This window comes from Corvus brachyrhynchos, unplaced genomic scaffold (genome assembly GCF_000691975.1).
Source record: "Corvus brachyrhynchos isolate BGI_N302 unplaced genomic scaffold, ASM69197v1 scaffold122, whole genome shotgun sequence".
Lineage (NCBI taxonomy): Eukaryota > Metazoa > Chordata > Aves > Passeriformes > Corvidae > Corvus > Corvus brachyrhynchos.
The window spans coordinates 232,546-244,385 of NW_008236778.1; the positions used below are offsets into that span (position 1 = coordinate 232,546).

The 11,840-nt window shown below is 49.2% G+C and overlaps 1 protein-coding gene across 1 annotated transcript; it reads right to left on the reverse strand.

The window, feature by feature from the left end:
* Window positions 1-396: 396 nt before the first annotated feature.
* SYT11 (synaptotagmin 11) lies at window positions 397-9,218 on the reverse strand. The gene is made up of 4 exons (XM_017727839.1): window positions 9,186-9,218; window positions 8,165-9,028; window positions 5,437-5,560; window positions 397-3,361 (listed from the first exon to the last, which is right to left on the reverse strand). Exons 1-4 carry the CDS (start codon window positions 9,216-9,218, stop codon window positions 3,051-3,053), a joined length of 1,332 nt encoding a protein of 443 aa, XP_017583328.1. The 3' UTR covers window positions 397-3,050.
* Window positions 9,219-11,840: the final 2,622 nt, after the last annotated feature.

Below are 11,840 nucleotides of genomic sequence, written 5' to 3' on the forward strand. Positions count from 1 at the left end.
CTGTGCCAGGGCCTCCCCACCCTCCCAGGGAAGAATTCCTTCCCAAAATCCAAACTAAATCCCCTCTCTGTCCGTGTGAAGCCATTCCCCTTGTCCTGGCACTCCAGGCCTTTATAAATAGTCTTTCTCCATCTTCCTTGATGGCTCCTTTAGGTGCTGGATGGCCACAATTGGGTCACCCTGAATCCTTCTCTTTTCCAGACTCGCTTTAATTTAATATTTCATTTGCCAGGATTCTGCTGCGTTTCTTTATTCCACTGAGATTTATTCTGTGTGTGCTTCTCCCGTGAATTAAATGCACATTTTCAGCAGAAATGCATATTTATAGAAACAAATCCTCGGAGCGCTCAGTCGCCTTCGTGTTGCCCACGGTCACACACGGCACAGGCAGCACAATTAAAGTGATTTAATTTTTATTTGCACGCTCAATGTGCGTTAACAAATTCAACATACAAGGTAGCATTACAGAATGTAGGTTAGCTTATAGCATTATGCAGTTTCACACAGGTTGAGTTAGATTTTTTGCCTTTTTTCTTTTTTTTTCTTTTTTTTTTTTCCACACAAAGTTGTAACTGTCCAAGTTCATTTTACAATAGAAGACACAAGGTAAAGAATAACCACACCTGGGAGATTTTACAGTGAGTCCGCTGTCACTTACTGTCTATTTTATGTTTTAAAAAATATATATCTGCACATCTTCAGTTTCCTATTATTCCAGAAGAGTGTTGGAGCTACTCCTACCTGCCCGATAGCCTAAGTCTATTTACCCTGAGCATGTTTCCTTGACAAGAAATTCATCTTTCCTTTGCAACTAAAGGAATCCTAAGATCATCTAGGCTTAGTCATGCTTTTCACACCGAAGGGAGAAGGGCATTTTGTTGTTGCTGTTAGTCCTGGTCGGATCTTTGGAGCGGTGTTCAAAGCATGTTCCGAGGAGAAGTCGTGACAGTTGCTTAAACTGCAGCAACGCAATTGCTTAGTGCAAAAACTAGGATTGAAAGAGATCTACAGCAATTTCCAAGGGGGAACTCGTTCTCTGGGCTGTGGCTCTGAGCCACCAAGAGCTCGAGCTGGAAAGCATTTAAGACACTGATAAAATCTACTACAACCTCAGGCAGAAATCCTGGCCATGGGGATGGGTAACGGGGGGAGCAAAATCCACACTTGTGTCTGCTGAGAAATGGAGCTGCAGCCTCAAGGAGCCACTGCCTGGGAGGGAGGGCCAGTGAGTGAGTGGCTGTGAGTGAGAAAAATCAGCTTTCCAAAAATAATGCCTTAGGAAGAGATGCCAAAGTGGTGGCAGCTCACAAAGTGCTGCCTGTTCACACGGAGCTGCTGCTTCCCTGGCGCCTCGTGGGGAGCCGGGGGAGCCTCGCTCAGTTATTCCCATTTCAGGAGAGAGAAGGTGAAAAGGATCATTTTTCCAACAGGGATCTAAAATTCAGCAGTCAAATCCTGTAAGTAGGTAAATGATCTTAAATTTTTTAAAAATGATAATCTGTTATTTGCATTCCTATTTGCATCCCACAGGGCTCAGAGCAGAGTGGCTGCCTGGGAGCAGCGAAAGGTTTCCTGAAAACCTGGGGCTGTCCAAGAGCCTCTCTGCAAACCCAGTTCTGCTTCTGTTTTTCCACTGGAGAGCCCAGGAACAATTTTAGTTAAAATTATTTCTGCTCAATTCACCAACACTGGTTACCATGAATTATTTGCTGCCAGTTATCATCCTTATCTGTGCCCTGGCTGGGCTGTAGCCAGAATACCCAAATCCAGTTCTGTGCCAGGATGCTCTGGTTGCGTCCAAAGGCAGCTCCAGGGCCGTGTGAGCACCACCACATGTCAGGCAGCTGCTGCCAAACTTTATGAACTTCTGTTCCAAATTCCTTACTCTGCAGGGTTAAAACAGCCTGAGGTGCTCAAGGTCCCTCTGGTCAGGGCCATCTGTCCCCTTGCAGGTGGTTCCCAGACTCAGGAGTCAGTCAGGATTTCAGGATTCCCCCAAGCTGCCTTGAAACTCCAGGTCTGGCCCATTTTTTAGTGCCAGGCTTTGCCCTGGGTTTGCTCCTCTTTTGGGAGCTCTTGGGTGACTGCAGGACCACGTCTGATGCAAATTGACTCCAGCATGGATGAAGGGAAGCTTTGTGATCTTTTCATGCACAAGCTCTGCCTCCAAGGCCTTTCCCTAGCTCAGCTCTGCTTTGCCATTGGACAGAACTCATCAGCCAGGTAGAATTTGGCATTTCATGTTTAAGGGTTTCCTCACCAATCAATGTTTGGGTTTCTTTCATGCACAGACAGGATTAAATACAACGAAACCGAGCAGGATTTCCCCAATTCCTACAGTCTGTGAGATCCTGCCTGCGTGACTCCCACGCGGCAAAAGCAATGGGATCAGTTCGTTGGGGTTTGGATTTTAGAGTCAAGCCTTGGAGGCTGTGACTTCACAGCTCCCCAAGTCCATCCCAGCAACAAGGATTTCGGTGCCTGACACAGAATTGTTTCTTCTCTGGAGGCCAGTGCCATTTTCCCTGTATTTTCCTTTTGTGCCAGTGCAGAATTCTAACCCAGCTCTACATGGAAACGCGGTTGGGACTCCCAAACCAGCACAGAACAGAACTGCAAGAACCAATGGGCAGGCAAAACTAACAAGAAACTAGAGGTTAAACAGCAGAATTCAGAAACTTTGGGAGAAGCCTAATAAAGACAGGCCAATCTTGGTGAATACCAGCAAAGACAGCTCGGCACAAACACAACTTCCATAGTGACAGATAATTGTATTAAAACCTGCAACTTGATATTGGCAGTTATACTAATTTCAGTTTGTAGTAGGCATGCAATAGCGTGATTACACTGTTATATATATTCGTGGTACCTTTTTTTTTTTTCCATTTATTTCTTTATTCCCCATCGATTTTTTAATGCTCCTTAGAATTTTAGTGCCCTGCAAAAAAAAATCACATCACTAAGAGAACCAATCAGCTGCTGCTTCTCAACGAAAGTTTAGTCCTACAGCTAAAACAAGGTTTAAGTCTGTCCTAGGGGTCGGCCTGTGCTCAGTACTCGCTCAGGCTGTGCCACTTGGCCACGGCTTTCCTGGGGCTGTCACACACCTCGCGCCAGTGCTCGGCGCCCGCCGCGCTGCCGCTGTGGGCGCCCAGGATCAGCCTCCCCACCACCTCGTTCTTGGTGGTGCGGTCGAAGTCGATCACCAGGAACTCGATGCTGATGTCGGGCAGGAGATCCACGGGGATGTCGTAGATGAAGGACTCGTTGAAGACGGGGTTCAAAGTGCACTTCTTGACGTGGGTCTTCTTCTTGGCGATGCGCTTGCGCCCGTAGTAAACGTTCACCTTGACGTAGGGGTCTGCTGGGGGAGAGGGAGGAACCAATAACACAGCCCAAGACAGCTCCAGCACAGGGTGTGAGACACGGGCACGGAGTGGGTTGGGCTTGGAGGGATTTAAAAATCCCATCCCACCCCCTGCCGTGGGCAGGGACAGCTCCCACTGTCCCAGGTGGCTCCAACCTGGCCTTGGGCACTGCCAGGGATCCAGGGGCAGCCACAGCTGCTCTGGGCACCCTGTGCCAGGGCCTCCCCACCCTCACAGGGAACAATTCCTTCCCAATATCCCATCTGGCCCTGCCCTCTGGCAGTTTGAAGCCGTTTTTCCTTGCCCTGCCACTCCAGGCCCTCATAAACAATCCCTCTCCCTGCTGGCTCCTTCCAGCACTGGGAGGCCACAGGAAGGTCACCCCAAATCCCTCTCTTCCCCAGACTGACCACCCCACCCTTGTTCAGGACACAGCCCAGCAAAGGGCCCAGGCAGTTTTGATAATTTGCAGATGGGAAACGCTGCCAGTGGAAGGTGCTGGGAAAGAAGAAAGTTTAAAACAAAGCCTCCCTTTTCCCCCCAGCCTCCCCCGGCCCTCGGGCAGCTGCTCTTTATGCAGAGACTGGTGCAGGATTACAATCGAGATACCAGGCACTGAGAGCTTTTTTTTTTTCTCGTGCTGAACAAGTTTTGAAGCTGGAAGGCCCTTGCCCAGCTGGCACTGCCTCTTTTTCACCTTTTTTTTTACCCGGCTGCACTGGGCTTATGCATAATACAAAGATCACATAAAAATAAACAGTGTTAGTCACAAAATACTGCAGGTAGAACATCACCGAAAAATTTATCCTGGGGCTTTTCTTTTTCCTTTTTTTTTTTTTTTTAACAAAAGAGTAAAACGTAGGGCCTACAATAATTAATCCTGGTCTTCATTTGTCTGCATTCCCTCTGAGGTGGCCAGGAGAAAGCTGCAAAACCAGGGCTACGTTTGCTCTCAGTCAGGCTGTTACTGAATCTCAGGTTGACTCCAACCATTTCCCCATAATCCCGAAGGAAACTTTGCAAAGGGGATTCAGGAGTCTGAGAATCTGTGAAACAGGGAAGCCAGAACAGCTGCTCTTCTCCTCTCTTCGAACAGCACAAGAACAAACCCAGCAAAAACAACAGAAATGGAAAAACCAAAACACCGAGCCAGAATTGTCTCGAATTCTTCCTCTCCATTCTGAGCCTGCCACTGCTCCTCACCACGCTTGTCCCCCTCCTCTCCCAGGGGCAGGGCCTGACAAAGCCATGGAACAGCTGCTCAGGACCTCAAATCACAGAATCATGGAATGATTGAGGTTGGAAAAGCCCTCCAGGATCATCGAGTCCACCCTGTGCCCGATGCCCACCCTGTGCCCAGCCCAGAGCTCTGAGTGCCACCTCCAGCCCTTCCTTGGACACCTCCAGGGATGGGCACTCCAAACCTCCCTGGGCAGCTCCTGCCAAGGCCTGAGCACCCTTTCCATGGGGAAATTCCTCCTGAGAAGAAATGAAGCAGATCCAGACCATGTTTGACAATAACATGGGGTTATTGTCTGTGGGGAACCCATCTCTGGACACGCTCTGACCCAGATTTGAGGTCTCTCATCGGTGCCCAGCAAAGGGAACGGTCACTGCCCTGCTCCTGTGCCCACCCTGGGGCTGGTCCAGCCCAGGTGCCATCGGCCTCTTGCCCACCTGGGCACACCTGGGCACACCTGGGCTCATGTCCAGCCCCAGCCACCCAGGGCCATTCCCAGTTTTCCTCACACCTTTGGCCTCGGCCTGTGGATCCCATGGATCCCATGGATCCAGGCTGTTCTGGATCCAGCACAGAGAGCTGCTGCCTCCACCAACCCCTGCCTGAACAAACCAACCAGGGCTCCCAGCAGGAAGGATTTGGGCTGCTTTGCACAACCACCTGCGGGTGAGTGACGGAGCACTCGGAGCGATCCATCACCCTCAGGAAGAATCTGAGGAAAAATGTGCAAACAGCCAAAACCTTCAGCTGAAACAAGGGAAAAGCCCTGCAAGTGAACTTGGGGATTTATTTTTTCCCCACACGTGCAGAGCTGGAGAAAATAGCTTCTACCTGAGAGGCCGGTGATGTCCATCTTTGGCAAATGCCTGGCTTTCAGCACCACCACGGTCATTCTCTGTGCCACGGGCTGGTAGGACAGGGACACCTGCAGCTCCCCTCTGCTGATGCACTTCTGTCAGGGTGAAACACAGAGAGCTCGTCAGGACGAGGTGGTCTCAGAGCCAGGGATGATTTCTGGAGGTCGCCAGAATTCCCTTTCCTTGTGCTAAATGCCTTAAAGAGTGGGAAAATGAGCCACAGGCCACTCTTGGTGCCTCAGGTGCAGAAGGGAAACCACCCCGTGCTCCCCCCAGAGCTGTGAGTGCCCCCACAGCCTGGAATTCTGCATTTCCAGCAGGGCAAACCTGGTGGGACCTTCTGAGGGAGGAGTGGCCACGGCTGGCTTTGGGCATCTGTGACTAAAGGGCTCTGAGGGGTTTGGGAGCTCAAATGCCACTGATTTTTGGTGGAGCCTCAGTAGCTGAGCTCCTCAGGCTCTTCAGGAGTGTCCTGGCAGTCTCACCATCAGTTCAGCCTGCAAAGCTACAGGATGAAGATGAAAAGAAGATAAAACCAGAGCTGGTTTTATCTCAGGTCTCAGTTAAACCTGCTGTGCATCCTTCCAAAGAGTAACATTACGTTAGCATAACATTAAGATAATTAGTTTTGGTTTCCAGATGGTGTGTGCTCACTTCCACTGAGCTGGCACTGACTGAGATGGAGTTGATTTGCTGTCAAGGTGAACAGCACCAGCCAGGGGTGGGAACTCGTGGGGTGTCAGTCACAGAGCTGCTGAAACTTTGGGCTCTCTCCCAGAATTCCAGACCTCCTCCTGCCCCGTCAGGAGCTGGGACCTGGCAGAGCAAAGGGTCAGCGAGGCCCCAAGGAAGGGATTTTTCTCCTTTCAGAACACTGAGGCACAACAGCAAATGCCCCATTCCGTGCTCTGAGGTGAAGTTCTGTCAGTGCTCCTGCTCAGCTGAGTGGGGAAAGTGCAGAGTGGGAACTTAAACATGGAAAACGTTCATTTTAATGTCATTCTTTTGATTTGAGCGGTTTCTGTGTGTTTACCACAAGTTTTTCAAATGCCTGGAATCACAGGATGATAACTATCCTGATTTGGGACTCACGAGGACCATAGAAGTCCAGCTGCTGGGAACTTACTGCTCCTGCAAAATTCTGGGAGGAGAATAAATATTTGAGCAAGTTCCTGGCCCTGGAAGGGAAATGTTTGGAACTTTGGCTCCTTGGATACACAAGAATGCAACAGCCAGAGAGAGATTTTTTATGGAGTGAGGATGTTATTAAGAGTTTTGGGGTTCTTCTGGTCTTAAGGTGTCCCTCCCCATGGCATGGGGTTGGAATGAGATGATATTTAAGGTCCCTTCCAACCCAAATCCTTCTGGGATTCTGGGATTCTGCTTCAAAGTAATTTGCAGTCTGTGATTGTCAGTTAGAAACTTTTGGGAATGTTCACTAGGATGGGATGTGGGATGCAGGTCTGGCCTGGGTCACTGGGTCATTACTGGGTGTTAAATGCAATTCTGCATCCCAGATTTTGAAGCCTCCAGACAAACTTTGTTTGGTTGTGATGCTGTGGAATGATGCAGATTTTCAAGGTAAACCAATTTTTGATTACTAATAAATGGCAAATAATTGGCATCCTTGATTAAAATTATTTATATTCAAATCTATTTTTCCCTCTATTTTTAATCTATTTCTTCTAAGAGATCCAGTCAATGCACTGAAAAAAAAATATTAAAGACCCTGAACCAGCCACTTGTTTTATCCTAAAAAGCATCCCAAGAACTGAAGAGCAGCCAAGTAATTACCAGAACTCTTGGTTTGTTGGGGTCATTGACACAGAATCTCCTTTAAATAATAATAATAACAATAGTAACAACAATAATAATAATAATCAAGCTGAACACCCCATAAAGTAGAAACATTTCAAGTTAAACTGTGCCACTCTAGGACACAAGGAAGGATTTTATAGAGCCCAGCAATGATTTCCCAGATGTTACATCAATAAGTGAGCCCAAATGCCTTTTGCTATTGAACCTGGGAGATGGGCAGCAGAAATCAACTGAGCAAGAGGATTAAAATCTTAAGTACCTCCTCCTCTCCCTCCTCCTCCTCCCTGAGCACACAAACATCTGCTCCAGAGTGCTCATCCTTCTGTCTACAGCACCAGGCACCGAGAGTGGGATTCATTTCGCTGGGATTCATGTCACCCAAATGTCAGATGTCTGCCTTTTGTTCCCAATCCAGCCCATCTCAGGTGGGTTCCTGGGCGCTGATTTCTGCTCCAGGACAAGGGGAATCCCATCAGGCTGCACTGGCACAATTTTACAGCAACAATTCAGATGTAAATAATTCCAAGCAGAGGGGTCTAAACTGGTCAGATCAGACAAATCTCCCTCTCTAAGTGAGGTTTGCACATCTAAGTGATGTTACCACATCAGCTTTTATTTGGAGATGGGAATTTGCCTTTTTTCTTGACACCATCCATCATAACATTCCTCATTCCTGTGCCTCAGGGGTGACAAAACCTTACCCACCTGCCATCACCACACAGCAGAGAAGTGCCCAGCTAAAACCACAGCCACATCATACCAAAACCATGCACCTGGGGAGAGCCAGGCCTCGTGGCTGAGGAATTGCATTATTCCTGGTGGTTAAACCACGGATCCAAAGACCTGGGATCAAACACAGGGCAAAGAGCCTCATAACTTACTTGTATGTTCCTTTTGAGGATCTCCCTGGTCAGCTGGACCTTCCCCGTGCTCGGATCCACCCCTGCAAGGGGCACCATCACCTCCCCAATCACATCATCCCGGGAGAAGCGGTCGAAGCTCAGCACGAGGAAGTGCAGCACCAGGTCCTGGAGCTGGCTGTAGGGGATCCCGTAGAAGGTGAAGGTCTCGTCGAAGACCGGCTCCAGGGTCTTGCGGAGCACGCGAGTCTTGACACGGTGCCTCTTGTCGGGCAGAATGGTCATCTTGATGTAGGGGTCGGAGCTCTGGGTGTGCTCGTCCATCACGGGCAGCCCGTGCGCCTCCTGGATGGTGACCACCAGCGCCTTTTTGGGGAAGTTGTAGTCCACTGAGAAAGTCAGGTCTCCCAGCATGACGTCGTCGCCCGGGGAAGAGGGGGAGGAGGTTTTGCTCCCTCCCGGGGTGAGGCTTTGATCTGGGCTGAGTTCGTCTCCGTAATCTACTTTGATGGGGAGCTGGTCGACGCGGGGAGCTGCGCCGGGCGCGTCCGGAGCCTTGTCGGAGCCCATCAGCCCAGACTCAGCAGCATCCACCAGGAGGTTCCCCCTGCCCGCCTCCTTGGCCGTGCCGTTCTTGTCTCTCCGGATCCGGTTGATTTTCTTCCTGTTGCTCAAGGTCTCCGGGTAGATGCTGATGCCTTTCAGCATGTGAATGAATTTGTACGGGGGGGTTTTGTGCTTCTTTTCTGCTTGCTGGTGACAGCATGTCCACACAAAGACTGTGACTGAGACAGAAACCACCAGGACGGTGGCTCCAATGAGTCCTGCCACCACAGGAGACACATCTGTGGGGAGACAAGGCAGTGAGGCCCCAGGTGTGCAGATCTACACAGTCCTGTCGCGCTCTTAATCCTGGGATCTACCTATCAAAGCTTCCCCAGACACCACTTCTGTTTCTAAATTTATTTCTCACACTCCTAAGGCATGCCTGACCTATGTTCCATGTGCTAAGGATCTCAAACTGTTGATTACCTTATCTTGCCAAAGCCAGCTCCTGCATCACCAGCATCTCCATAGGAACGCGGGCTCTTGATGTGCAGGAAGCATTTTCTTTTATTTTTTTAATGCCCCTTTCAGAAATGTTACACAATTCTATTTCCACAACGGGGAGGGGGCAATAAATATGGCCACAATGCTGGATCTGAGAGATCCTTTATTAACAATTTTTAAAACACCACTTTGCCCTGAAGTGGTTGTTTTGCCCTGGCCCTTGTGGCCGAGGTCAAGGGCAAACGTGAAATCTCCCACGGAAATCCAGTGCCCAAACCGCCAGACAGAAAATCCTGGGCTTGGATTTAGGGATTATCTGATATTTTCTAGATTTTATGCCAACTGTGTTAATCAGTAATGGCAAGGCAGAATAAAAAAAATAAATACCACGTTCATTTTGATCTGGTTATTTGCTAATGGATGACTTTGGAGAAGTTTTGCCAAGGCACAGAATGAAGCCAGTGGTGCTGAGCTCCCCAGGACTCTGCACTGACATCCTCCAGCAATTCCAAGAGGACTGAAAGGCTGGGGTGGGTGGAGGATGGAGAGCAGATGGAAGAGAAGGAGATGTGAAAAGAGCCGGGGTTGTTGAATGTTAAAAGGGGAGGAAAAGGAGGGGATTTTTTGCTGTCTTCAGTTTCTTGGTGGGGGGTTTTAGGAAAGGTGGAGTCAGGCTCTCCATGTAACTTATTTTTGTATTCCTGATTTTAGAGTCATTTTCTTTTATCTTTGGGAAGCCGGCAAACAAAAGAAAAGGTCCTCTAACCCCATATCTCTTTCTTTTACAAATTGTACAAACCACTCCTTTACCAAAAACCATTATCATGGCAATCGTGGCAGTACCCAAGTGAGACAGCTGCTTAAAAAAAAGGCAAACCTGTCTCATTTTCCTCTTCATTCTGTACCACAAACAGGAGGAAACAATCTTCTAACCTCATCCTTGAAGCTATAGAGAGCACCATGAGTTTGGATTTTCTCTGTTCTTCCCACATCACTATTTCCTGAGGTTAACAGGCTGTAAACTGAGCACCTGACAGACTCAGGGAAAATTATTCTGCCTTCTCCCAAAACTGGAAAAACCACTTTTGGTTAGATAGAAGCCTTTCTGACCTGCAGCTGGAATCTTTGTCAGTGGTGATTGATTCCACAGAGAAACCTGTCCCAGGTTTCGCTGCAGAGCCTGGGATTGAATTAACTAAAGCAAGAAGAATTCATAATGTTGACGAAACACTGCCCCAAAACCCCAACTTCAGTTTGTTATTTAATGTTCCCTCTTTGATATAAGGCAAATGGTCTTTAACAACTCATTTGGAGACAGCTTAAAAAGCTTTGGTGGATACGTAAGAAAAATGCTGAAACTCCATTCTTATTCTTATTCTTATTCTTATTCTTATTCTTATTCTTATTCTTATTCTTATTCTTATTTCCTTATTCTTATTCTTGCTTCTCAGTGTGTGTTTTTTTGTTTCTGTTGTGTCCTCACAGAATCAGCTCTTGTATCTTCATTTCCTGCACCTCTGATGGGACAATTCCAGCAGCAGCACCTGACAGTCACACCAGAAAGCACCAAATAAATCTTTTCTCCCACTGAATTGTCGCAACTCTAAATATTATTTCAACTCTAAATATTATTTCAAGTCTTACATTTGGCTCCTGTGACATTCTGTGGCAAAGAGCTCCTCAGCCTCATGACGTGGCTTGAGGTTTGCTGTGTCCCACCTCATCTCACCCAGTGCCTGTTCGTGCCTCAGGACCTTGCTCACAACCCCCCTTGTCCTGGCTGAAGGCTCCATTTATGTAATCATTCCATACATCCTTTAGTCCTGTCTCCATAATTCCCTGCACTTGAAAACTACGCTGACCTAAAGCTGCCTAAACCCAATTCCAGTGAAGCTTTTGCAGCTTTCAGAGCACTCCCCACGCCCAGGGTCCATCTGAAATGGCAGCACAGCCTGACACCTCCCTCCAACAGAGCAGAACTTTGCTTTTTTATCCAAACTTTGTGGAAGACGCCTTTGTTCCGACGTGACGCTACGATTTGACCGCAACAAAATCAAAAATCACCGAAAGCCTCCTTTGAAACCCGATGTTTGCTAAGGATACCCCAATGGTGGCCAACGGTTAAATGGTGACAGCACATGGCTCTCGGATCCCAGGAAACACAAGGTAACAGGGGAGTGGGGCCGTTCTCCATGAGATAAATGCTGTCGGATGGAGGAATATCCCTGAGTACTTCGGGATTCAGAGCAAACGCAGCGCCCGTGCAGTGCCCACGGGGCCGGAGGGTGGGAGGGGAAGGTCAGCGGCTGCTGCAGGACAGGCGGAGGCAGCGCTTTGGATGCTCAGCGCTGGAGGAAGCCCCGGCGCTGCGGCCCCCGCCCTCCTCACGCCGGGGCTGCACGAAAAAACATCCCAAACCCGAGCGCAGGGGGCCGGAGGGTGGGAGGGGAAGGCCAGCGGCTGCTGCAGGACAGGCGGAGGCAGCGCTTTGGATGCTCAGCGCTGGAGGAAGCCCCGGCGCTGCGGCCCCCGCCCTCCTCACGCCGGGGCTGCACGAAAAAACATCCCAAACCCGAGCGATTCTCGACCCAATACCCCCGGGCCGGGCCCCGCACGGGCCGGGCCCTTCGCACCCCCCGGGGGCTGC